The sequence below is a fragment of the Pyrus communis genome, chromosome 13, assembly GCF_963583255.1.
Source record: "Pyrus communis chromosome 13, drPyrComm1.1, whole genome shotgun sequence".
In the NCBI taxonomy this organism is placed as follows: Eukaryota; Viridiplantae; Streptophyta; class Magnoliopsida; order Rosales; family Rosaceae; genus Pyrus; species Pyrus communis.
The window spans coordinates 24397181-24423817 of record NC_084815.1 but is presented as its reverse complement, the minus strand read 5'-3'; the positions used below and the strand labels follow the sequence as shown (position 1 = coordinate 24423817).

Here is a 26637-nt window from a genome sequence, read left to right as displayed (position 1 = left end):
AAGAACAATGAGTTCCCATGTATCATTCTTCTGGATTGCTTCAATTTCTTTATCCATTGCTTTCCTCCACTTAGTATCTTGCACTGCTTCTTAGAAGTCGACTGGTTCACAATCAGCAAAGAGACAGAAAAGTGTAGGATTATCAAGTCTTTCAGCTACCTCATAAAGATCTCGTATACTTCTTGTGCGTGGTACTTCTATTTCATTTAGACTCCCACTTGACAATGCTGATGCTGATGAATTACCATGATTGGTTGATGTTGGTGAAGCAGGTGGAGTAGTGGATTCTTGTTGAACCTCTCTTGCTTGCTCCATCATCCCTTGTTCATTCTCTTCTTCAAATTGAGGAAAGAAGTGAAGATCACCTGCATGCGGGCCAAAATCCCATTCTCCTTCTTCATCGAACATCACATCTCGACTGATCACCGTCTTCCCATTGTTTGGATTATACAGCTTATAGCCTTTTGAATTGGTGTCATAGCCGATGAAGATGAACTTCTCACTTTTGTCGTCGAGTTTGGTTCTCCTCTCGTCTGGTACGTGTACATGGGCTATGCTTCCAAAAACTCTTAGATGAGAAATACCTGGTTTTCTTCCACTCCATGCTTCTTGTGGAGTTTTTCCCCACACACTCCTTGTTGGAGACCGATTGGATAGGTAGACAGCACATGCTACAGCTTCTGCCCACAATTCCTTAGGCAATTTCTTACTTTTGAGCATGCTTCGAGCCATGTCGAGGATGGTTCGATTTTTTCTTTCCGCCACTCCATTTTGTTGAGGGGATCTTGGAACTGTCAAAGGTCGACGAATTCCATTTGCTTCACAAAACTCTTGAAATTCCTTCGAAGTGAATTCTCCTCCTCGATCAGATCTCATGGCTTTGATCTTGCAACCACTCTCCTTTTCTACAACGGCTTTGAACTTCTTGAATGCTCCAAAGACTTCTGATTTCTGCTTCAAGAAATACACCCAGGTTTTTCTTGAAAAATCATCAATGAAGAGAAGGAAATAATTATTTTTACCCAAAGAGCTTGGTTTTATTGGACCGCACACATCGGTGTGAATGAGCTCGAGTGGCTTCTGGGCTCTTGTGGTCGACTCATTTGGAAAGCTTTTCCTGAACTGTTTCCCAAGTAAACATCCTTCACAAACTTGATCAGGGTGGCTGATGCACGGTAAGCCTCGCACCATCTCCTTCTTAGATAATAACTCCAATCCCCCAAAGTTAAGATGCCCAAAACGAAGATGCCAAAGCCAAGATATGTCTTTGTAACATATCTTAAGACACTTTGCAACATCGTTTTGAATGTTCATGGGAAACATTCTATTTTTTGACATTTTCGCCTTGGCAATTAATCTTCCTTTGTCATCTCTAAGAAAAAGGATATAATTTTTCGTATGAAAATCATAACCATTTTCTAAGAGTTGACCCAAACTCAAAATGTTGCTTTTCATATTGGGCACGTAGTAGACATTTGAAATTAATTGGTGACCGCCATTTTCGAAGGGAATAAGGATGTTACCTTTTCCTTTTACGGGTATTTTGGATTCATCTCCAAAAGAAACGTTGCCACTCACTGATTCATTGAGCTCTACGAAGATGCTTCTTCTTCCGCACATGTGGTTGCTGGCGCCGGTGTCAAGGTACCATGTATAGTCTTGGTCTCCATCATTGTTCTTGCATGCTAGTAGCACAACACCATTCTCTTCTTTCTCTTCTTTCACATAATTGACCTTCTCATCAAGTCTGTTGTTTGGAGCTCTACATTCCCAAGCATAATGCCCAAACTTTTGACAATTATAGCATTGAACTTGAGATTTTTCATACCTTGAGTTTGAGCGTCCTCTTCCGCGACCTTTTGTTGAGCTTTCTCCTCTTTCGTAGTTGCTATGGTTGTTTAAGTTCCAACCACATCCACGCCCATGTCCACGTCCGCGACCTCGACCACGACTTCTTCCGTATCGGCTTCTCTCGTTGTCGAAGCTTTCTTATTTCTTCTTTGGTTGAACATGCGTCTTAAGGAGCTGCTCATCATTCCCTTGCCTCTTCTTATGTTTCTCTTCATATGCTTGTAGTGAACCCATTAATTGCTCTATACTAATTTCTTCCAAGTTTTTAGTTTCTTCAATCGTCACGACAATGTGCTCGAACTTGGGGTCCAACGAGCGTAGTATCTTCTCCATAATTCTAACATCTTCTAACTTTTCTCCGTTTCTTTTTAATTGATTGGAAACAGCTAAGACTCTTGAGAAATAATCAGAGATTGATTCAGACCCTTTCATTTGTAGAGATTCGAACTCACCTCTTAATACTTGAAGACGAACCTTTTTCACTTGTTCGGCTCCTTTGTAAGAGGTTTGAAGCTTCTCCCATGCTTGCTTGGCAGAGGTTGCACTCGAGACCTTCTCAAAGCCATTGTCATCTAATGTTTGGTAGATAAGGTAGAGAGCCTTCTTGTCTCTCTTTCTTGAATCTTTCAAACTCTCATTCTGGGGTTGAGACAGAGTAGCTTCATCTTCTGGCTCAGTGTAGCCTTTCTCCACGACTTCCCAGACATCGTGTGCACCCAAAAGGGCCTTCATTTTGATACTCCAATTATCGAAGTTGTTGCTGTCGAGCACTGGAACTTGGAAGGCTGCCATAGCATTGCTAGCCATAGCTCTGGTACTACTTTGTTGGGGTTTAAAAATGCTTCACTACTTGGAGAGGTTTATCTTACAAAGAAAAATGTAACGCAGCGGAATTGATAGGCAAGAGAAAGAAAGAATTCTCAAAGTATTACACAAGGTTTTTTTATTCACTCACAAACTTAGTACAAAAGGAAACACTCAAACACTCTTAGAAGCTTTGTTGCTTCTTCTTACTTCTTACTTGACACTCTCACTTCTTGCTACTTGCTCTCTTGGTTGTTCCAAATGGTGTGGATGCCTTCTCCTTTTATAGGCATGGATGGAACCTTGGAAAAGCATGAAAACATCATGCTAGAGATATCTAGATAATTCCACTACCTTCCTAAGCTAGAATTATCTACACTAATCTTGTATGTTGGTGGAATCCTCACCATTCTTCTAGACTCTTCCACCAACTTGAACTTTGCTAGAATTCTCTAGCATGTGCATGGATCTTTCTTTGTGTATGGGCCGGATCAATTATCATTGGGCCAAGACAAGATTACAATTCAACAAGGTCTCCATTGTTCATCCTTCCCAACAGTTCGAACTTCAAAACCAACACCAGTGCCAAAGTAATTCTGTTTTTCGATAATGTAAGTACATACAACTTTACACTCACTAGATGATGAATTCAAGTCAAATGACAAATCGTAGGTATCCTTGTGTGCATCAGGCAAGCAAAGTACTTGGCAGGTTGCTGGATTTCTATATGTCGTAATACTGTGAAAGCAAATCGTACATCGTAAACAAAGACTAGCATCAACAATTACTGCTGATTTTGCATACAGTAATTTACATTTATTTTAATTTTAATTTTTAATATATATATATATATAAAGAATCAACAAAATTACACTTTTACTATAATACAATTATTTCATAAATAATCATATTGTCAAAAGTATTACAAGTTGACAAAGCTAAGGTCAATATCAAACTACACATGAAATACCAAATAGGCCTCTAATAACAAAAAAATTTGTCACTTGAAAGACTTCACTTCTCCTTGAAGACCTCCAAACGTAGTCCTTTGAGAGTGAGATACTGCTCCTAATGCATGAACCACACTAATTGCTATCTCTATCTGCATAGACATAAGCACATGGAGCAAAAGAAAATCTATTGTACAACTATATGTAGAAATACACATTTAATCTCAAGTAAGAAAAGTGATACTGAAAGAAAACCTAATCATTGTCATATACAAACCTAAATCCCAAATTATTCCTTCACATTTTTATTGTTTTACACTCATACATGTATCAAATGACTAAAATATACACAAATTATGCCTTACAATTTTACTGTTTCCTATAACCAGCATAAAAATCATATACTTGCGAATTGATAAATTAAAAAGTCTCTAACATTTCACGCATGAAGAATTGATGCGGCAAGTAGAAGATTGGATATTCGATCAGTGGATATGGTTATCAATTATGATATCCCCAAAAACTCTAAGGTAAGACTCACTGTTTTTTGACCTAGTGGCTTGCTGTTATCAATTTACATCAAAGTTAGCCATTTATCTAGTTTTTGGGTCTTAATATATTACAAATTCAACATCAACGGGAGCACCAACGAATTTCAATTTTTTTTCATTTCTTTTTGTTCCATTTTCTTCAATCCAATCAACTTTCTTGGGAACTAAAACAAAAGGAGAGAAAGAGAGAGTTCCCAACCTGTCTCAATTTCGTCTTTGGAAACTAGGCCCTGGGAAAGGATAAAGTGCCCAACCAAGATACTCTAGCTAGTCAAAGGAGATCAATTCAGTTGGTAAGTTAAGAGCTAGTCAAAACAAAATGTTAACTTAGAAATTGATAAAGACTTTAATACTAATAAAAGTAAGTATAAACTTTTCCACTCATTACCACTGCATCTGCAACCTCTTCGTTTAATCGAATAAATAAGTGAATATAAATCATACCAAAGGAACTCAATCAAATTAGCATTTTTATCCCATAGTACAAACTAAACAAAGTACTACACTGCTACTATAATAGGCTCATAGAGTACTAGGCTAAGCAACAAAGTCAATAATTTAAGTACTAGGCTAGGCCCCAGTGTTATTCTACTACTACTACTACAACATACTCACATATTATTTGGATTCTCAAAATAGATTATTTGGATTACAGTATCATTGTAAGTCTGTAACATCTCTATCTCCTTTGCAAAAGTAGAACCTTGCTGAGTACCCCATGTGACCTGAAGGTCTAGGACATGCATACAAAGAAACCCAAGTCACTCTGCAATCCCAACCAAATCACACATACAGAGAGCAAAATTAACAAATCCCCAACACCATAATTAAAACTCTTTCAGAGGAAATTGAATTGGAATAGTCTGGATTAATATTAGTCTAAAATTTGTTAAATACTTGGTGCCTCAGATTTGATAATTCATTAGGCGCCATTACTTACCGCTTTAGATTTGGGAAGGAATGAATTCCAGCATACCTATCAAAAATTGTTTCACTCAATAAAAAAGATTAGGTAACCCAAACGTTGTTCAAATGCATATATAAGTTTATAACTTAAAAAAAAAAACATTATAACAAGAAAAAAAGTGTTGATACAATTCCTACAATACACTTAAAGGTGGGCATATTAACACTTATTTAAGTTATTAAATCACTTAACCTGTATATATTTGTCGCTATACTTGGAAATATAGGTGGTGATCTAACAAATAGCATGAGCGACCTGCAAAGGACAGAAATGGATTCGCAAAAGTTATTTGCTGCCCAGGCTATTTGGATCTTTGGACCATTTTTTTCATATTAGTGTACCTAACCGTACACGAAGAGACCATTCCTTAAAAAACAGTGAAATCCAAAATACTCAATTCCATTTAAAAAGAAAAGCAAGTAGACTTTAGTGAAACAAGAACTTCAACAAAAATTTCAAACAAAAGTCCATCACAACAAAGAGAATACAACACACACCCAATTCCTCATATGGGCTAATAAAAGGGTTAGAAGTTTAGCAATCAAGTATCAACCTGTAATTGAAAATTAATATGAAAATTTTGAATTAACCAAACGTTCATAAAGATCCAAATGTAGAAGCCCAAAAACACAAAAAAGAAAAAAAAATATATTGAAACTATGGATTAGATAGTGATCCCAAAAACCAAATATAACCAATAAGCACAAGTTCCATCATTAGTAAAAACCGATCGATTCATTGATTTTCGTATGAGTGATACAAGTATTGGTATACACAAGCAACATGAGGAAATCAACCTCCAGGACGTGTAGGATTACAATGCAGAGCAACTAAAAGATAAACATTACAATTGAGAGCATTAATATCCTAATATCCAAAAAACAGTAGCTTATGTTTTTTATTTTTGAAACTACTCAAGTACAGAGCACTCACTACTCTGGATTCAAAGAGAACCTCACATAATAAAATCTCTTCTCCATAAAACATAAATGATAGCTCTTGGAATTGACTGCAGAGTATAAAGTGGTAGCTTAAACAATTATGTATGGTTCAATTTCAAAGCATCTACAAAGCCCAAAATTACTAAACCTTCTTTTCTTATTAATTTGTATAAGCAACAAGCCAGAAAGATTTTACTTTTAAATAGCAAGAAAAACAGAAGCATCTCAGAAAAATAATTTCACCCTACAACTTCACAGCAAAAAGAAAAATACTAAAAAAATAAAAACCAAATGGAAAACTGATTAAAAAAATCCTCCATATGTAATAATAAATCAAGTTAAAAAAATCCCCAATCACAAAATAATCAAACCCAAATTGGAGGATGCAGAGTGCGAATGTGCAGGTGGAGGGACTGTTGGAGGAAAGTACTTGTAAATTCAAAACCAAGTTTATATAAAAATAAAATAAAATTTTGAAAGAAAAAAAAAACTTCAACCTTAAAACATTGGGAGAAAAACGGCGGTCTCGTGTGTCTGGGAGAGGAAGATTTAGGTGTTGATTTGAGTTTTGGCAGAATGGATCTCCTGGGTTCTTGAATTTTCGATGGTGGACAGCAAGCGACGTGGAGATGAGGCCATGGACCGCGACAAAGCGATGGAGAGAGGGGTTTGTTGTCTGGGTAAATAAATATGGGTATGACATGCATGCCAAAGAGGAGATGGCCTTCCTGTTGGGTCACAGTGGTGTGAAAGAATCGAGCAATCTGAAAGGTAGAGAGTAAGAAAGGGGAAAGCTGAAGTGGAATGGTCTAGAATTTCACTTGTTTGATATTTCATTTTGGCGCTATAATTTCCTGTTGTGCATTTTTTGTTAGGTGTGGAGTGGGAAAGTTTAGGCACCAACCTAGTAACTATTATTTACGATGTATCATTCGTGCCATAAAAGGTAGAGATCCAAATATATAAAAATTTCACTTTACGGCATAACGTGATGCCTTAAAAGAGAAGGAAAGTATGTCGTGTTAATTGTCAAATACGTCACACAATGCTTACGCCGTAAATATTTTTATTTAACGACTTGCACAAAAGTGATGCCGTGAATGCTAGATTATGTGCAAGTATTACGACATCAACTTTACGAATGTCATGAATAACATCATTTAAGGCATGCCAGTACTGTACACCGTATATTTCAAGTCGTAAAAGGCCCAAACTGTTCTAGTTGCTGCCAGACAGGTAATTTCTTCATGTTGATAAATCGCAGCATAGGATAACTGCCCCGAACTCTTGTTGTACGATGAACTCGTTATCTTGATCAATCAACAAAAACCAACGCTTGCACACGCACTTGAATCTTAGTAAAGACTCCACCGGCAACCAGCTCAAAATCTCATTGATTATATCAAAGGGAACGTATGGAAGCTCTAACGATGATAATTGTTCATTCCTACAAAAACCTAAAAATCGACCAAACAATGCTTTTACAGGATCCAAACACGAAATTGCCCCCATGATGGCAGTCTAATACAATAAAAATTTCCAACTGATGCTTCCAGAAAACGATACCCCAAAACCACCAAATTCAATTTGATTTTGAAAACCCTAGTATGATGTAGACAAGCGTGATTGAAATTGAGTTTCAATCTTCTAAACCCTATTTTTATTTTGAAACCCCAAATTCAGAATGAATTACCAAAACTCCCAAAACACCGAATTGTAAATTGAAAAATCGTGAACAAAACCAATGTTGAAGCAAAACCCTAGCATCTGAGTTCAATCATACAAACTTCTAAGCAAAATAAAATAATTAGGCTCCAACTAACCGATATTTAAGATGGCTCACAGAAAACTTCTCAGCAAAATAAAATAATTAGTCTCCAACTAATCCATATTTAAAGATGACTCACAAAAAAAAAAAACTAAAAGAGTAATGATAGGGTGACCATTTATTTTAATTATATTTTGTAAACTATATGATGTCGTATTAATGATTGAATTATTACTTAAGTGTCGATTAATGTGCTTAATTCGCATTGGTGACACATCGCATGATATGTAAATTTGGTCTACCTAACATTACTTAAACTAAACCGTGGGAAATATTATTAAATGACTTATGTATCTTATATAAAATGACTATTAAAGCCCTTAAGATTTTAAAACATAAAAACTCCAAACATTAAGAAAACTTATATGCTACTTAATACTACGGTCTAGTGGTATTCCTTTTCATTTGTAAATAAGAGGTCTTAGATTTGATCATCACTAAATGCGAAGTTAAACCATATTATTCTGGCAAATTCATTGTGAGGTTTAGCCCACTTCCTCAACCCTTTATTGTAGATACTATCGTTAAAAAAATAAAAAATAAAAAAAAACTTATATAGGGAAACTTATCTTATCATGAGGCAATCTAGCAGCATCAGTATTTAGAGAGTAACAATTGTTAAAATCAACCAAATTAGTTGAGTGAATAACTTTTAATAGCTAAAAGCTTTACAAAAGTAATATTTTCACAATAATTCTTTAGACATAAAAATCGATTGAAGGTGGATCAAACTTGACTAATTCTGGTTTACTTGTGCTACAACTTACTTAAGATCCCAGTTTCCATAATCATGTTACACTTCCCTATTTTATAACCGCAACATGAAAAAAAGCTTAGAATAATCACACAATTCCATCCATCCCTTGAAAACTCAAGCATCTTCGACAGTGAAGATTAGATACGTCATGAATCAAGATCAGTAAAAAGAAACCCCGAAATTGATAGAAAACTAAACCCTCAAATGGATAAAATACTAGATGTGTTGAAAATCGAATAGAAAAATACTACAAAGTCCTAAAAAATTTAATTGATAAAGAGTGTGGGTGTGAGAGTAGTATTGGAATATAAGTTTTGAAAAGTATGTGGAGTATATTAAAATAAATTTAACCTAAAAAGTAGATATGTTGTTAATTAGATATGTGCGATGTAGTCAACAAAATGCGAGGTGTGTATATAGCAATTTTTTTTTTTTTTTTTTGGTGTGAGATGTTAATAAGATTCTTTTAAAATGAAATTCTCCATGACTTCATATTTTTTTGTACAATGCTTTATAATGTTGATACGAAAATTGTGTAAAAAAATGTGAGATACAGATTATAAAGAATTCCACCTTTGAAAGAGTTTCGTTAATATTTCTCTTTTTTTTTTTTTTTTAACTATCCAATGTATCCATTGTACTATTTTTTGGTGTTTAAAAAAAAAAAGTACTTCTAAAATCTAAATCCGCGGCTGAGAGGCTCTACCCCCTCATCTTCTTCCTCGCAATTTGGCCGTAGGGTTTATACCTCTGTTTCTCAAAACCCTCAGCTAATTATAGGTTTATATAACAAATTATACACAAAAAAATATGAACGTTGCTGCTTCCCTATCATCCATCGCCACCGTCCGCTTCCCCAATTGCCACCGCTGCTTCCGCTTCTCAAAACCCCTACTTCGATCTCCGTCGCTTCAGATAATGTCCCAATTCTCGTCATCACCATCTCCCTCTGCCGCATCCGCGGCGCCAGTGAGCTCGGACACGGCGCCTGTCGAAACCAAGAAGCCGCCCAAGCAGCCGTGGCTCATCGTCGGGCTCGGAAACCCCGGGAAGAAGTACAACAGCACCCGCCACAATGTCCGTACGGCCATCTTTGGAATTGACACACAAAGTTCAATACTTTGATCCTCATACTTGTGTTAAATCTTGATTATTTGATAACCCAATTGCTAATTTCTCGTAAATTTTAAAATCCAAAAGCTTGCAATTTATGGTGGTGGTGCTGTTTTGCAGGTGGGTTTTGAGATGGTAGATGCCATAGCTGAAGCTGAAGGGATACCTTTGAGCAGTGTTTCTTTCAAAGCCCTTGTTGGAAAAGGTTTGTTTGCTCTAAATTTGGTTATCTATTTCAAATTTACAAGATTGCATTTGGAAAAGGTTTGTTGTGTTGATTCAATATTCTCTACTTGTGTGATTATCTGCACCTGGTGAAATATTGTTTGATTGATTGTACATGTTGTTACTTAACCAAACCCGCGAGGGCCGCAACTAAATTCACTAAATTGCTTGCTCGTGTTCACTTTTGCATAATTTTTCTGCATGTATCTTTTCTTAAGTCTCTACCATTTACTATCTCATTTTGTTTATGAAATTGTGGCTGTTTTACAGCGCTTATGGATGAATGGTTCTTTACTTCGTTTCCAAGATCCCCAATTGTTAGGGAAAGTTATAATCTTCATAGAGCTTTGTTTTCATATTTTCCAGGCCTTATTGGCGATGTCCCGGTTATATTTGCCAAGCCACAAACTTACATGAATAAAAGCGGTGAGTCTGTAAGTAAGCTATCCCAGGATTTGTCTTGAGACTTGTATGTGTTTCGGTGATAATTGGTTGGTAATTGGACCCTTTGTTGAAGGTTGGATCGATTGTTTCATATTACAAGATTCCATTGACGCAAGTACTTGTGGTGCAGTTTCTCTCCTTTACTTAATCACTACTATTCTATCTCTCTCTTTTTACCTCATTTTCCTTCTCCGAGTCAGAGTGTCCTGTTTCTCTGCCGTGCCTTAAGCTTTTGGTTCCCGTTTTCAGATATTTGATGATCTAGATCTTCCCTTTGGAAAACTGCGGATGTTGCCAAAAGGTGGACACGGAGGACACAATGGGTAAATATACAATGCCATCGTAGTAGTCTGCCTGTTAGATTTAACTCGGTACGTTAAGGAAAATATATTTAAAATGGCATAATGACTCTTGACTGGTTCCGGTCATCTGCTTTCTCTTGCAGGATGAGGAGTATCATTGATCACTTTAAAGGGAGTCGAGATTTTCCTCGCTTAAGAATCGGTACTTTCCCTAGACCACCAAAAGTGTTTCCCTAATACTTCTTTATAAATTACGCATTAGGGAAAACGAACTAAATGTGTACAAAAATTTCATTCAATTGGTGAAATTTCTGTAGGCATTGGACGTCCTCCTGGGAAAATGGATCCTGTCAACTTTGTTCTTCGTCCATTTACTAAACAAGAACAACACGAGGTTTGTAAAGTTTCTAATGCAATCTCTAGAGAGGCTTATGTATAGATTAATCGGTGATTCTAACTACTAGAAATGCTTTTCAGTTGAATTTTACGTTTCAAGATGGTGTAGAAGCGGTGCGTATTCTTTTGCTCGAGGGGTTCAACAAAAGCGCAACATTCGTTAATACTGCCAAACCCTTGGAACAATGCGGTTAAATTGCTTCATTTGTTATCTTGAGAATCATATTACTTCAAGGTTTCTCATTCCGGCGGACAATCACTACTTGCATTGTTATCTGGTGGTGATGCCGACTGACAAACGCTACCTGAAGAATTATACAGAGCCCCCATAGGATTATGCAGTCCAGAGTGGTTCCGATATCCTCTCGCTGAAAGTGCAGCTGCGGCTATACATTTGATAAGAACATCATACTTGAGAATTAGCAACTTATATTTTTCCCTTTTTTTGTTTTACATATTTGGATCTATGCAATTTATATAGTCTGAATGTTTTCTCGTCAAATACAATTAAGCTTTTCAAATTCAAAACATTCCAACATTTTGGGTTTTCATCTCAACTAAAGGCATGAAACGGGTTTATCGCTACATGACGTTTTTGATAATTGGATTGAAACATCACATTGACGGTGAACCAATTCTTCTCTATGTGAAGAGGTCCAAGTAATTTCATTAGTTTTTGGATCACTCACCTACCTTTTGTAAGTCTTCGTGGTTTGATCTATATGCTTTCAATAGAGTAAAGCCAAGTACTTATTTTTACTTCTCACCTTCTTTTTTGTAGTCGAATAGGATGAAATGAAAAAAATTAATAATTACATTATAACACTTTGCTTCTCTTCAGTAATTAAATTTTGAATTATATTCTTATAAATGTGATTAAATTAAAATATTACTCGAATAAAACTTCAAAGGGTTTTTCTCTGCAGGGGTCTGGGGACCCTCCAATAACTGTAGATGACTATAATCACAAGGCAGGTGCGTTTTAAGCCTGAATATCTTCAAATATCTGGGTACTTTAACTAGTTCCTTAATCTCCCATTTCACTAATTAATCATCAAAATAGTATTAAGAAATAGTTATTTTCTTGCAAAAAGTATATAATTTTCCAACTTCTGACTTCTGAAAAGAAAAAACAATTCATTGGTATTTGGTAATCAGTTATAATTAGCATAATCTAAAGTTGATTGACCAAAAAAAGATAATAATAAATCATTTAATTAAGTTGAAATTTGGCTCTCTATACAATAGATTTTTGCTGTTCAACTAGATGCATTTCCATTCGTCCGAACAAAAGCCACGGGCCCCAACCAGAAAGAGCAGCTGCCGACAATCACGGAAACAACTTACGTAAAATGAAATCCAAAGAATATGTAGGAGTTTCTATTTAAAATTGATCATTGCCTATTTATAAAATTTCGTGTTTATAATTAGAATCGTTTATATTATAAATCATCATATAAAGATCGTCTATGCAAAAAATTAATTAAAACTAATGTCATTTAGTTATTGAACTGTATAAAAACAAATGAATGAAATTGGTAAAAGCATTAAGAGCCGCCTATGTATTTGTTAGAATAAATTGACTAAACGACCTTAGTTTTAATTCAGTTTTTGCAGATATGATTTTTACAATGTAATTCATAATACGAACGGTTCTGATCATAAGCACAAAGCTCTGTGATCAAACACTAAGAGTTTTGAGTAAAATTTCTACTCGTCTTTGAGTAGTCCAATATTGTTCTAAAATGAATACACAGCTCCTGCTCGATAACATAATATCATACAAATTTTTCTCCGCCGATATCACGGCCCCAAGTCTCCAAGACGTGCTAAACAAGCACAAAGCATCACTGATCAAATTTTTTGATCAAAAACCTTATATTATAACACGTTAATTAGTAACATAACAGTGTAACCATCATCACCGTCAAACAATGACGTTGTCTTCCACTACTTCCACAGGAGCTTATTACCGACGTTGTCGTCCACTTCCAAAAGTGGACCCTACGATCCATGTGATCCGTACCCCACCAGAGTCACAGACATAAACGCTCCAAAAATCACATGCAAAAACAAACAGTCAGAGATGGGAACACGGCACCGTCAAAATATGAAATTTAAACAAACAAACAAATACAATTCCACGTGGCAGACATGCAGGCCTGTTGCAACGTATTCCCCAGTTTGGTACTCTTGTACGGCATAATATAGCTCGAATTAGAAGGAAGATTCTTTACCCTCCTAATTTCTTTTCATTTCCATCTGTTCCTATTTGAACGGTTACAGCTTAGTTACGTTAAATCTTGTATTGATTTTTTTATAGAAACAATAAAACAAAAAACAATATATAAGAAAAGGAAAGAAAAGGGGATAAAAATAGGAGGTAAGATAATCCTCCTCCATTGAACTAGAGTTATGCCTGTGAACACATTGAAGACCCACAGTGTGCAACTTGGATAAAAATATCCGATTTCGACCTATTTTAAGTCAGATATTTCATTCGATTTACTGAAACTGAAATTCTGATATAAAATTTTCAAAAAATTTTGGACAAAAATTGGAAAGTATTTAATATTCCAAGTCCGATCTGAGTTTGCATAACTTAATTATATACTCATTAGCTTTGGATTTGTAATTTAATGTGCTCAAATATGTAACTATTTTTTCAATTACACTTCCTTGAATATATTACATAAAAAAAAAAAAGTGAGAGTTTGAGGCCAATTAAAATCCATAACCTTGAAATTCCGAAATAATCCGATTCCAAAAGTACTAAATTCCGTATGCCATTGCAATTCCGATTCAAAATTAAAATTGATATGCATTTTTGAAGCTTTTTAGTTTGAAGTTGAAGGCATGTATTTCAGATCCGAGTCCGACCCGGGCCACGCCGACAATTCAACTATATTTCTCGGCTAAAAACCCTAAAAAAAGAGGCACAGTACTCAAAATTTATATAGTAGATGGATGTGTAATGCATATTTTGAGACAAATTACTATCCTACTTTTATTGTATAGTACTAAAACACAATTTTAATTTAACGTCTTTTACTTGTTAGTACTACAGTCACGTGACCTACTCTTGTTAATAATAAACTAGTTATACTACGTGTCAACTAATTTGTCGCTCATATTATGATACGTAAACTAATTACACGTAAATATCAGCGAACTAGTAAGGTTACAAATATTTGATATCGAAGTAGATGCTACATCTGAAATAGTTATACCGCATTCATATTTCAGTACCTCACAATACCATACCAAATATACGGTTACTTTCTTTTATCATTTATAAAATTTATGAGGGGATAAAATAGCTGGTTGTCGTACATTAATTTCATGTCACGATCCGAACCTATTACCTAAAAAACCCGAGTCCGATCCTACTGTTTTAAACTTTTCTTAACACTTATTTGGCGAGAATCCCACGCGCTTGTTCGCAAAATCGTAGCTGACGCGTGTCCCCTGCTGCTGCACGTTCCCGATGATAGACAGCTGCGACGACGTCGGCGCGAAAGCGAAGCAAAACGTCCCCGCCGAGTCCACTGGAATCAAGTAGTTCTTCGCGGGAAGGCTCAACGACTTCCCGCCGGAAAACTGAAACGACACCGTTGGGACCTGCACCTTGGTCCGCGACGACAGGTTGTAACACGTGTCGAACAGCGAGAAGCTGCTCGCAGTCGGCAGGTCCCGAGTAAGCCTCTTGAATGCGTCGCGGAGCGCGTTGTACGCCTGAGTCTGCAGCCGAGTTATGGCTGTCCCCGAGTCGACGATGATCCCTCCGTTTCCGGAATCGTCCACCGCGAAGACCGACGGCGGGACTGAGACCGGTTGGCCGCCGACGCTGAATCCGGTGAGCCCCACGTAGTAAAATGTGCCGACTTTTCCGCTCTTGACTAGCGGCGCCGTGACGGAATCAGCTGGTGCGGCGGAGTTGAACTCGAGAGTCGACGACGCGGACGAGTCGCGGTTAACCAAGCAGTACGAAAACGTCGTCGCTTTAAACTGGGAGGTAAGTGACAAGGGCCCGCCACCCAGGCCCAACAACCCGGCGGCCGCGACAAATAATCCCTCATTATCGTGTCCGCATCCCAACGCGATTTTGTTAATCGAGCCCGAGTTCCCAAACGACAGCGTTTCAGTGACGTAATCGCCGATGGTGTAGGATCCGTCGCCGTACGACACCTGATAGAGGCACTTATTGGCGCGGCAGGTGGACTCCTGGAGGGCCTGGCATTGCGGCGCATCGCAAGTGAGCTGGCTGTAGGTGGAAGATCCGGCCGGGTTGAAAACCGGGTCAGATTGCTGGTAGCAATCGGAGCAGGGGCCGCACTGGAGCCAGTTGACGTCGCTGCCGGTGTCGAGCACCATGTAGAACGACTTCGCCGGAGTCCCGACGCCGATCCGGGAGAAGTACTCGCCGCTGCCCTGGCTGACGCCGGAGACGACGGGGGTGGAGAGGTCCTGGGATTGGATCTCGGTGTGCATGGGCTCGAGATCCACTCTTTTTATCCCCTGGAGGGCCAGCTGGAGCTTGGTGTGGAGCGAGTTCACTCGGGCCGAGTCGCGGCCGAGTCTGGTGAGGGTGAGGGATTTGTAGTCCTTGTGCTGGGAATTGAAGAGGGCGTCGCGAGGGTGGAGCTGGAGGGAGAAGGCGGAGGAGTTGAGGGGTTGGGATTCCTGGGATTGGGATTCCAGCGGTTGGAGGGACTCCGGGTCGAAGGAGAGGACAGCGTGGGCTTGGCGGAGGGAGGCGGAGACGTCGAGGAAGGTGGCGGTTTCGGATTCGGGTACGGTGCGGGAGAGTGAAGTGAGAGTGAAGAATGCTGAGAAAATGGCCAAGTAGAAAAGCGTCTTCTGAGCCATTTTTGCAGAAAGCAGAGGGCTGAGCTGCTCAGAGTGATGAGTGGGAAGTGAAAGTGGGAGATAGACTTTATTTAGCAACATACATAGAGAGAGAAAGAGAGAAAGAGAGAGAGAGAGAGAGGGTTGGTGACGTAACGATTGAAGAGCATTGGGAAGTGGATTGGGACAGGGGCCCAACTTAATTTGGATTTTGAAAAGCTGGTGGCCATCTCTAATTTTACCAACTTTCTGTGTGAAAATTTGAAAATGGATTTATATTCACACTGTTTAATCAGTTAACTTGTCCGATTATTGATTGTCGATAACTATGTGGTTACGTGTGAATATTAACAGATTTTTATATAAAATTGAAATAATAGAAGGTAGATAAATTTAGAAAATATTTTTATCGATTTTATTGTTAAGAATCAGGTTTAATGACTATTTTACAAAATTTTAAAAGACGTTAGGTGCTAGTCGGGTAGTAAGCCTTTAGAGTCTAGGCAATTAGTAAGAACCTAAGCAAACTAAGTAAATTTGAGTAAATTTATAATATATTGTATAAATAAGTGCGTACTTATACTTTCCATTATGATACCTAAATTGAAAAATAGAATGACATATAGATTATAATGTATTAGAATATAATGAAAACATGAGGAATAAGCATACAGACTACAGTGTGTGTTCATAAGCCTTCTACAATTTTTGTGTGTTCATAAGTCTTTTACAATTTTTGAAGAAAATAAAATATAAAATAAAAGTTATCTATTTTCTATCTAAGTAAGGGTTGCAACCTAGGCGAGTGCTTAGGCAAGTCTGGGTGGGCTAAACAGCGCCTAAGCAATTCTAGACGCATTTCCTTAATTTTCAAACACCTAGAGATTAATCGGAACGATCACTAGCCGCCTAGCGCCTACACAAAACTTTGACAGGACTAGGCAAAATTTTTTAAAACAATGCTATTTTTATTAATAAACCAAAATTTATTGTAGCTTCTAAGTTCTAACGTGACATCCTTTCATTATGTGCCATAATCGAAAGGCACTTATAAATACGTGTTTCTTTGTTTTTTAAACTTGTTTTATATTGCAGAAATGGAAAATGAACAATATTCTTTTGGCTTGTGTGCTTTTTAATGGCAGAAATGTCGGGAGTGGTTTGTTTCTTTGTGTTGCGTTTTGCATTTCTTTTTCTCCTTCATTTCGGGCGCAAAGGTAAAAGTTTGGTGATTGATTTCAACCGATGATGAGATTAAAGGTGATATTAATAATTGAAGTCAAGATCTACAGCGCTCTTTCGACAGCAGTACAGCTGAAGAAACACTTATGCGTTACCACCAAAAACAATATTTCTCGTCTTATATCTTTCTTCACGTAATTTTTTAATTGCATGTATAAATTGTTAGAATCGACAGCACTACATGATAGAGAAAAACACAAAATAAAGTAGAAAGATAGACGCCAAAAATTTACATGGTTCGGCAATTTGCGTCTTCGTCCACAAGGTAGCCATCAGTTATACACTATATAAAAATAGCGGGTACAACAAGAACAATCTTACCATGCCAAAGACAAGACTTGATGAATACTCAATTTTAACTATAATGTATGCTCACCATACACCTAATAATTTGTCATATGTTCTTTTACCTAAATTCTAATTAACTTTCAAATTAAATGTTACTTTTTCAATTTTGAAAAAATTAATCAAGAATAAGTGAAAGGACACGCGGTATATGATTAGGTTTAATGTGAGCATAAACCAAAGTTTAGGGTGGCGAGCAATAATGCTCTGTCTTCTTACTTAACATTATCGGTTAGTTATCGGTGATTACAAAATTCAAGATTACACACATTTTAAGAAAAATTAGTATTACGGTTTAGTGGTGTTTATCTATATCAATAAGTGAAATGTCTAAAGTTTGATTTGACTCACACAGATAACGATCATGTATTATTTTTTATGTTCAGTTCGATACTTAACTAGTAACCGACCCATGTTATTCGCCTAATTCAGCCTCCCATTAGGATATCCTCCTCCTCCTCATACCTCATATAGTAGTATTTTGTTGCAATAATTCTTACAACAATTTATGCATGTACATATATAAACACGCATATACCTCTACGCATGTACTAAGACATTATTTAGTAATTTTTCGAATATAATAATTCTTAGATTAAATTTAACTTGCTGAATAATAGAATTCGAAGAGGATAAAGTAATTGATATCAAAGATTAATCTGTTTAATTAAGCAATAAGCATTTTTTTTGTGTTTTACCAACTTACCGCATTAGTCCAAGTTTCCAGAATGCCTACAGTCTCATATGAAAAACGAATCAACGGTGCAGAAAGAGTATTGGTAATTTCTGCATCCCAATACTGGGAGTGTATTTCTGCTCATCCCTTTTAATTGATGATAATGTTGACTACTTATTATTATTGGATGAGTATAAATTTTGATATTTGTATCTATCAACTACACATATTTCAAAATTTAAATTCTTCAAAAGTAATAAATAAGATGGTCAACATCACTATCACTTTAGAGTGGTGAACAAAAATATTCTTGTAGTAATGGTATCCTATTGTTGCAGCTATTTTGAAAGAGCGGATGGACATTGGCACCAAAATTAATGACTCAAGATTCTCATTTGTGAATCACATCAAACGATATCTCAAATTTTGAATGTGAAAACATTACAGTAAATGGGAGGTAGATATCATTCCATATCATACATATAAATATATATATATATATATATATATGGATATATATTTTTAAGTGAATGAAGCACGACCAGCGATTACCAAATCAAGTTTGCACCATTGATTTGGATGATCGGAGTAGGAAGATTAGAAGATTTTAGATTTTCGTAGCCAGACATAGATTTTGCTTGTTTTTTCACAAGCCGAGTTTTGACGAGCTAAACACAAGCTTCAGCTGTTTCGAACTTATTTTCAACTCTTGCATGTAAACAAAAGTAAAAACCAAAAACAACCAAATTGATGGAATCGAACTTGTAATCCCAAAGCACCATAGATGATAGATCTGTAACAAAACACAGGAAGCTGATGAGAGAACTCATCAGCAACAGCGTCTCCGAAGGCAACAAAGCCATTGAAGACAAATCCATGGGAGGTGATGGTGTAAACACCCGAGCCGGAGCTCTACGCATCCCGAGATAATCGCGACAACACATCCTGAGAAAATCGCAACAAAGTAGCTACAAATCCAAAATCAAATGGGTTTGCGGAGGGGCAAGGAGGTGAAGGATGGAAACGATGGTGAAAAGAAATTGGAATTGATGGCATAGGATTTAGAAAATTAAAGCACAAATTGGTGACGATCAGTAGACAGCTTGCAGGGAAAACCAAACCCGAGAACCACCGACCCAGGCCATGGCAAGGGCCGGCGACGGAGGAGATGGAAGTTTGAAGAAGGCTCAGCACACAGGTTGAAAAGGCTCTCACGGGGTGGAGAGAAAAGCTCTCACAAAAGGAGAGAACTGTACCAAGAACCGGTTACAATTCCTTATTGTTTATTAGACTTTAAAATTTAAATGCTTCTAGCTTTACATTTATTTAAGATAATCTGTTTTCATATTACATTAAGGTGGTTAAATAGTTCCTCTATCATCCTTCTTTTTTTTTTTTTTTTTTTTTTGAACAATCGATATTATCTATACTAAAATTAAAACTAAGATCTGTCACTACTAACAAAACATACATATACAAATAAAGACCTAATTACCAAAAAAAAAAATAAAAAAATAAAAAAATAAAAGGGACGAAAACATAGACATCAAAGCAAACACACAGAAGGGAAAAAAAACCCTCGCCGCCCCTTGCTGCTTGTCATGCATGTCCTCAAGTTAACGGAAAATTATAAGGAAAACAATTGAAAAATGTTTTAAAACTTTGAGTTTTAACGATAAGGACAAAATAAAGGGTAAAGTGAATAGTACTAGGATTGACATTTTAGTGTAAAAATGTGATTTTTCGTTAAAGTGAATAGTACCATGAGTTTTTCGTTAAAGTTCTCAAAATTATAATTAAGGTCAAATAACCAAAAGGCATAAATCGATATAATTTTAAAAAATCACTAGAATGAAACATGCCAAAGAGCACCCCTTTTTTGGATACCATTCACAATCTCTGTCTTTACGAAGTACAACCTTGCTCCCGAGTATCAATGTTTTCTCTAGTACACATCAAAAACACACATTTAAGTTGCATATCTGATAAGATTCATTAAATTATAGGAAAACTAATAAAAAAAAACTTGAAAACTTTGAATTTTAATAATAAAGACAAAATAAATGGTAAAATGAATAGTACTAAGTTTAACTTTTTAATATGAAATGTGATTTTTCATTAACATGAAGTGTACCGCGAGTTTTTCGTTAAAACTTCCTTAAATTATTTAACGTAACAAAATCTAATGACCCTTGTTCACATACGTAATTTAAATGTGCACCAAAGAAGATTCACCGAAGTATGCTCTTCCCATGTAGCCGTTACCGTTGGCGAGCTTAGTCAGTCGATTAGGGCGGCAATTTACAACAATGTCAGCAAACCAATATGAAATCTTCAAGATCAATCTCTCCCTTCAGGCTCTGCTCCCTCCTCCGTCGCAAGAAGAACCCGAATCTCGCTCTCCAACTCTTTCAAAATCTCAAACCCGATACGGAAACTCCGCCTGGACAGCCCTTTCGCTACTCTCTCCTTTCCTACGACCTCATCATCACCAAGCTCGACCGCGAGAAAATGTTGGACCAGATGGAGCAAATCCTCCACCAAATGAAGCAAGAAACCCGTTTCTACCCGCCGGAGATAATCTTCTGCAATGTCATTTCGTTCTACGGTCGGGCTCGCCTTCCCGACCGCGCTCTCCAAGTGTTCCATGAAATCCCTGCTTTCCGTTGCCAAAGGACGGCGAAATCGTCGAATTCGCTGCTCGATGCGCTTTTCAAGTGCGGGGAGTCAGCGAAAATGATGAGATTTTTTGTGGGTTTTGAGAATTACGCGACCCGGCCCAGATGAGTGTACTTATAATATATTGATCTAAGCTTGTTGCGCGAATGAGTGCTTGGATGATGCGCGGAAGGGTGTACGTCCGACTACTGTGATGTTAGGGACGTTAATTTACCGGCTTTGTTCGAATTTCAGGTTGAAAAAAGCATTTAAGTTGAAATATGATATGGTGTTGATTCATGGCGTTGTGCCTAATCTATACGTGTATACCTCTTTGATAAGAGGGCTTTGTAAGATTGGTGAAATGATTTCGGCTTTTAGGCTGAAAGAGGAGATGGCGACGAAGAAAATCAAGCCCGATTCAGCTGTTAATTCAACTTTAATCAGCGGGCTTCACAATGCTGGCCGGAAAGAAGAGGTTTCCGGGCTTTTGGACGAAATGAGATTGTACGGGTGCAAACCAGATACCGTGACTTTTAATACATTGATTCACGGGTTGTGTAAAGAGAAGAATTTTGAAGCAGCATAGAGAGTTTTGGATGAGATGGCGGAGAAAGGGTGTGAGCCAGATGTCATTAGTTACAATACAATTATCGGTGGACTATGCAAGGAAGGGAAATGGTGGGAAGCTAATGATTTGCTCGAAGATTTACCAAGATGCGGGTGTACTCCCAACGTTGTTTCATATCGAACAATGTTCGATGGACTTTGCGATTGGAGACAGTTCAAAGAAGCAACCCTTGTTTTGGACGAGATGGTCTTCAAGGGCTTCGCGCCCCGGATTGCAAGTACACAGAAACTTGTTGCGGTGTTGTGTGAGGAAGGTAGTGCAGAGTTGTTAGGGACAGTTTTAACTAGTCTGAGAAGGGGAAGGGGCAGATTTCTTTATGTAGATGCGTGGGGAATGTTGACTGATATGATTTGCAAGAAGGAGAAGCTTGCAAATGTCTTTAAACTTGTTGATAGTTTAGTAATGCAAATGTAGCAATTGATTTTTTTGGCTATGTCAATAAGATAAAATTGGGTTTTGATCAAGTGAAGGCATTCTTATATAACGTCCCACCGTAAGTTATTTTTCCCATAGACTTTCATTGACAAATATGTTAACGATAACGTACTTGACGCATTGATAGTATCACTAATATAAATGACATATTCATTGTTGTTGATAGGATTATTGATATTGAATGGTCGGATTAGCCAACTGATCAGGTGATATAACTAAAAAATTATACGTATAAAAGTTCTTTTAACCATGTGATATCCCGTTATCGTTTGGAATACTACTGTGACGTGGATGCTTTAGCCACCCAATGAATGAGAATGACATTATTTGTTTTAAGTTTAACCTAAAAAATAAAATATATTTCAGCGCCTAAAAAAATCATTTTATAAATTAAATTAAATGCCCAGGTCGCCAAGGGGACGTGGCTCATATGGTAGAGCGCTCGCTTCGCATGCGAGAGGCACGGGGTTCGATTCCCCGCGTCTCCACTCTTTTTCTGCATTTTTGTTGACATTTTATTGTTACGGTGCTCTCTGCTCTCATGGAGCGATTTCTGAAATCTGTTTTTTGAATTCACTTCGCAGAAACCCTGCATAATAATCATCCGCAAAACGTTTTCCAAAAACATAATTCAAATATCGTGTTTAAAACAGTCGTGCAAGACAAAGATCCTTCCTGTTTCTGGAACCAGATTTTGTCTTTGATAATTCACAAACAAAACCCACCACTATTAAACTGATACGGAGTTCCCACGTTGAAAAAAAATGAAGTTTTGCTTTAGCTTTAAACAATATTGGACCTCTCCGTTTTATTGTCAATTGATGTTTAGTTGAATGCTCACATTTTAATAATAAATACCCCTCTATTCGAATTTTGTCGTTCAAAAGACGAGTAAGGGGCGGGGACGAGGAAGGGAGAGTTTCCGGAGCAAAGCCCCAGGAGTTTAAAGTTCAAACCCTTACTGTATGCGTAGTATCTTTATCCCTATATAACCTATGTCAACATATTGGTCAATTAATTTACAGGGCCAAGTTAATAGAACAATATGCTCCCGTCTATACACTTAAGTTTGAATCTTTCTCCAACAGTTTGAAAATATAGTCTAAAATATCGTTTGAATAAAAATTGTTCACCGATAAATGATTGCTGTCATAATTGTTTTGTCGTTCTTAACTAGATGAAAACTGTGAGCTCTATAAGAATGAGGAGATAAACTGAAAATTTATGAACTGTAGATCTATATATTATAGAACAGGATGTTTCTTTCGCCTTTAATGTTCACATCTCTCTTATCCTTCCTCGCTCTCATCTTTTTTTGCTTTACTTAAACAAAAAAAACTACAACAATCTGACTAAATGAAGTCAGCTATATGAATCCTTGAACGTTACTGCACTCAATTTTGTGTCAAGTCTTCCGTTAGCTCTAAGTACTCCATTTCTTTTCTTAGAGAATTAGAAAATATGCCCTGAACTGCTAGTATTATACCATGAAACAGTTCCTTTAATGTGAGCAAGTTATATGCACATAAAAGCAGCACAAATTCAATGCCAAATTAACTTATACTGCTATTCTCTGTGTAAATATTTGGTTTATTAATTATGATGATGATGATACTAATAGACTCTAGCAGTACTCTCAACATCCATCACTGGCGGGCTCAACGGAGCTTAAAAGCCCGTTGCCTCTGAGCTGCATGCAGTGATCTTCTGCATCCACCTGAGCACACACAATTACGACAGCCAGGCCGTTATGATGCGCCTCCTGCATCACGTTCACCGCAATGTCGACAGTCATTCCTGGGATGACCTTCATCAGAACTTGGACAACGTACTCCCTCTTGTTATAGTTGTCATTGTGCAGCATCACTCGGTATGGCGGAGACATTTTCCTTGATTTCCTGAACAAAATTGATCAAGGAAAAGCTTAATTAGTAAATTATACTTTCTAATGTTAATCAAATGATTTATACGTGCAACGGAGCAAAGGGCTGTTAAAACTTAAAATATTTTCTAACCCTCAAATATTTATTTACTAATAACAGGCTTGTAGCTCGTTAGGAGCTTTCACCCTTATACTCGAGGTCTTGAGTTTGCAATTCTTGCATTGGCACTTGCTATGTTTCTTACTTTCCTTGAAAGCTTTAATCGTTTGCTTAATTGTACTGAGTTAAGTCGGCCTTACGTTTAACACCCTTCAAGATGCTAGATATGATGTTGGGGTTTCAAAAAAATTCATCCCACTCACAAATTTTACCTTGAGGGACTTCAAAGTACCGAGAACCTTTAGATTATATTATTAAAAATGCACTGCTAGAACACTACCAATGAACGGCTCAAACGCTACAAAGCACCAGAGAGACACTAAGCAAAGGACTTTAAGGTGTTACTAGAAAGTTCTCTCAAATATATTGCATCTCATCATTTCTAATCTTCTATCTAACTTTTGTAGTACATTCTGAATAAGTTTAGTACAAGTTATATAAAACTTTGAAGTCTCTCGTCTAAACGCACCATAAATTCTACTTTATTTACCTCACGTCAAATTCAGAGTCACGATTAGGAGTTGTTTTCTCTATGGTTGGCTTGTCCAACACCCCACCACCTGTGCCAAGCCTGGTGCTCGATGCTGTCATCAAGATGCTCCGATTTGGACTTTGTCTGTAGAAATAATGTTTATCACCTGTTACATGGTCATAAAACCTTGAGTTAACCAACAAACCCAAGCATGTTTACTACGCAACGTAGGAATGTAAAAGAGAGAAACTCATCCATAGCGCGTGATTGACTTAAGATACCACCTCCAATACATCACATATTATTCTTAAGAAAATGCATAAAAGAGTTTTAGGAATCAAATCTTATCGCGCCATAATTATTATTTGAGATATTGTCACTTGGACATCATGCGCATGAAAAGTTTCTCAATTTTAAGAGTTGAAAAATTAGTGTACAAAATACAGAATTTGTGCCTAAGAAAATGTATAAAATAGTTTTAACCATCTCCACAAATGGATGCAAACTTGACAGAAATTACAGGATTAGTGCGTAAACTAAAATTTTTGCTCAAATTTGAAAGAGCCCAGAAACACAAAGTACCTGACTTGTTGAGATTGAATCCATGGTTTGGCGAAAGAGGGACTCGACCGCAGATGGCAGCCATGAGCCTCTCTCTCCTCTCTCACTCTCTCTTTCTCTCAAACTCCGAGTGTTTGTGCCACAAGAGACTGGAAAGGAGAATGTGTGGCAATGGCATATACAGGGTTGTGTGGGCCGTGACTTCAGATGGTGTTAGTTAACGACACGTCGTATGAGAATCATTCTGTGGAAAATATCCGGCTCTGGACTTTGTGTGGCACGGGTTGTTTAAATATAAACCTATGCAATACTTATTTTATTGACAAAAACCCATTTCGTTTTAAATATCCAAATAAAATTCAAATTTGAAATAAACTGCCATGTAAACAAATAAATACCTATTATTTTCAAAATATTTACAATTGTGCCACAACACCCTAATTATGTTGATGAATTTAATTATCTGCCATAATTATGGCAAATAAGTGCTTTATTATTACAAAAGTATCTACTCTATACTTGTTTTGCCATCATTTGTTCCATTTCTTATATTTGTTTGACAATCATTGTAGGTAAATTATTTTGCATGTATACATTAGGCACATTTTGTTGTTATTATATATGTGTGAAATAAATTACTTATATTTTTAAGTAGAATATAGGTAATTAATTAACTTTGAATCAATTGTCTAAAAACATCCTTTTATTTTGTAGGTAAATAATTTTGCATGTATTATTACATATACTAGGCACATTTGTTATTACTATGTGTTGTTTACAATCAATCAACATTCATTTATTCTGTAGGTAAATTACAAAAGTATCTACTTTATACTTGTCTTATCATCATCTGTTCCATTTCTTATATTTGTTTGGCAGTCATTGTAGGTAAATTATTTTGCATGTATTATTACATATACTAGGCACATTTGTTATTGTTATGTGTTTTTTGCAATCAATCAACATTCATTTATTATGTAAGTAAATTATTTTGCATGTATTATTACATATGTTAGGCACGTTTTGATATTATTATATATATGTGTATGCATGTGACATCCCACATCGCCCAGGGGAGTGATCCTTAAATGTATATTCACATCCTTACCTAACACGAGGCCTTTTGGGAGCTCACTGGCTTCGGGTTCCGTAGGAACTCCGAAGTTAAGCGAGAAGGGGGCTAGAGCAATCCCATGATGGGTGACCCACTGGGAAGTTGCTCGTGAGTTCCCAAAAACAAAACCGTGAGGGAATGGTAAGCCCAAAGCGGACAATATCGTGCTACGGTGGTGGAGCGGGCCAAGGAAGTGTTCCGCCCCGGGCTGGGATATGACATTTGGTATCAGAGCCTAACCCTGGTCGCGTGTGTGCCGACGAGGACGTCGGGCCCCTAAGGGGGGTGGATTGTGACATCCCACATCGCCCAGGGGAGTGATCCTTATATATATATTCCCATCCCTACCTTGCACGAGGCCTTTTGGGAGCTCACTGGCTTCGAGTTCCGTAGGAACTCCGAAGTTAAGCGAGAAGGGGGCTAGAGCAATCCCATGATGGGTGACCCACTGGGAAGTTGCTCGTGAGTTCCCAAAAACAAAACC

At 37.1% G+C, this 26637-nt stretch overlaps 3 protein-coding genes, 1 non-coding gene and 1 pseudogene across 5 annotated transcripts; 3 read left to right on the top strand and 2 right to left on the bottom strand.

The window, feature by feature from the left end:
* Nucleotides 1-9349: 9349 nt before the first annotated feature.
* LOC137713147 (peptidyl-tRNA hydrolase, mitochondrial-like) lies at nucleotides 9350-11804 on the top strand. 2 transcript variants are annotated; one of them, XM_068452408.1, is made up of 8 exons: nucleotides 9350-9726; nucleotides 9883-9967; nucleotides 10354-10421; nucleotides 10505-10555; nucleotides 10681-10754; nucleotides 10877-10935; nucleotides 11051-11127; nucleotides 11211-11803. In XM_068452408.1, the coding sequence occupies exons 1-8, from the start codon at nucleotides 9460-9462 to the stop codon at nucleotides 11322-11324; spliced, it is 795 nt and encodes a 264-aa protein (XP_068308509.1). In that variant the 5' UTR covers nucleotides 9350-9459; the 3' UTR covers nucleotides 11325-11803. The 2 variants fall into 2 exon arrangements, with proteins under 2 accessions (XP_068308509.1, XP_068308510.1); XM_068452409.1 differs by lacking the exon at nucleotides 10505-10555 and having other exon boundaries at nucleotides 11211-11804.
* Nucleotides 11805-14399: 2595 nt separating this feature from the next.
* Nucleotides 14400-16050, bottom strand: LOC137713785 (protein ASPARTIC PROTEASE IN GUARD CELL 1-like). Its single transcript, XM_068453137.1, has one exon. It carries the CDS (start codon nucleotides 15996-15998, stop codon nucleotides 14535-14537), a length of 1464 nt encoding a protein of 487 aa, XP_068309238.1. The 5' UTR covers nucleotides 15999-16050; the 3' UTR covers nucleotides 14400-14534.
* Nucleotides 16051-20456: 4406 nt separating this feature from the next.
* Nucleotides 20457-21943, top strand: LOC137712409 (putative pentatricopeptide repeat-containing protein At1g53330; annotated as a pseudogene).
* Nucleotides 21944-22379: 436 nt separating this feature from the next.
* On the top strand, nucleotides 22380-22452 carry TRNAA-CGC (transfer RNA alanine (anticodon CGC)). The gene has a single exon. It is a non-coding gene; the product is annotated as a tRNA-Ala (tRNA).
* Nucleotides 22453-23428: 976 nt separating this feature from the next.
* On the bottom strand, nucleotides 23429-25196 carry LOC137713043 (ATP-dependent Clp protease adapter protein CLPS1, chloroplastic-like). The gene is made up of 3 exons (XM_068452277.1): nucleotides 25061-25196; nucleotides 24497-24644; nucleotides 23429-23862 (listed from the first exon to the last, which is right to left on the bottom strand). Exons 1-3 carry the CDS (start codon nucleotides 25122-25124, stop codon nucleotides 23601-23603), a joined length of 474 nt encoding a protein of 157 aa, XP_068308378.1. The 5' UTR covers nucleotides 25125-25196; the 3' UTR covers nucleotides 23429-23600.
* Between the last annotated feature and the right edge of the window lie 1441 nt (nucleotides 25197-26637).

What these genes read in the sequence shown, in the direction of transcription:
- LOC137713147 (XM_068452408.1), top strand. Translation starts at nt 9,460, where the DNA reads ATGAACGTTGCTGCTTCCCTATCATCCATCGCCACCGTCCGCTTCCCC. An exon ending in ACAACAGCACCCGCCACAAT is followed by an intron (nt 9,727 to 9,882) that starts GTCCGTACGGCC and finishes GCTGTTTTGCAG; the next exon opens with GTGGGTTTTGAGATGGTAGA. An exon ending in CATTGACGCAAGTACTTGTG is followed by an intron (nt 10,556 to 10,680) that starts GTGCAGTTTCTC and finishes TCCCGTTTTCAG; the next exon opens with ATATTTGATGATCTAGATCT.
- LOC137713785 (XM_068453137.1), bottom strand. Translation starts at nt 15,998, where the DNA reads ATGGCTCAGAAGACGCTTTTCTACTTGGCCATTTTCTCAGCATTCTTC.
- LOC137713043 (XM_068452277.1), bottom strand. Translation starts at nt 25,124, where the DNA reads ATGGCTGCCATCTGCGGTCGAGTCCCTCTTTCGCCAAACCATGGATTC. An exon ending in ATTCAATCTCAACAAGTCAG is followed by an intron (nt 24,645 to 25,060) that starts GTACTTTGTGTT and finishes ACCATGTAACAG; the next exon opens with GTGATAAACATTATTTCTAC. An exon ending in GACTCTGAATTTGACGTGAG is followed by an intron (nt 23,863 to 24,496) that starts GTAAATAAAGTA and finishes AATTTTGTTCAG; the next exon opens with GAAATCAAGGAAAATGTCTC.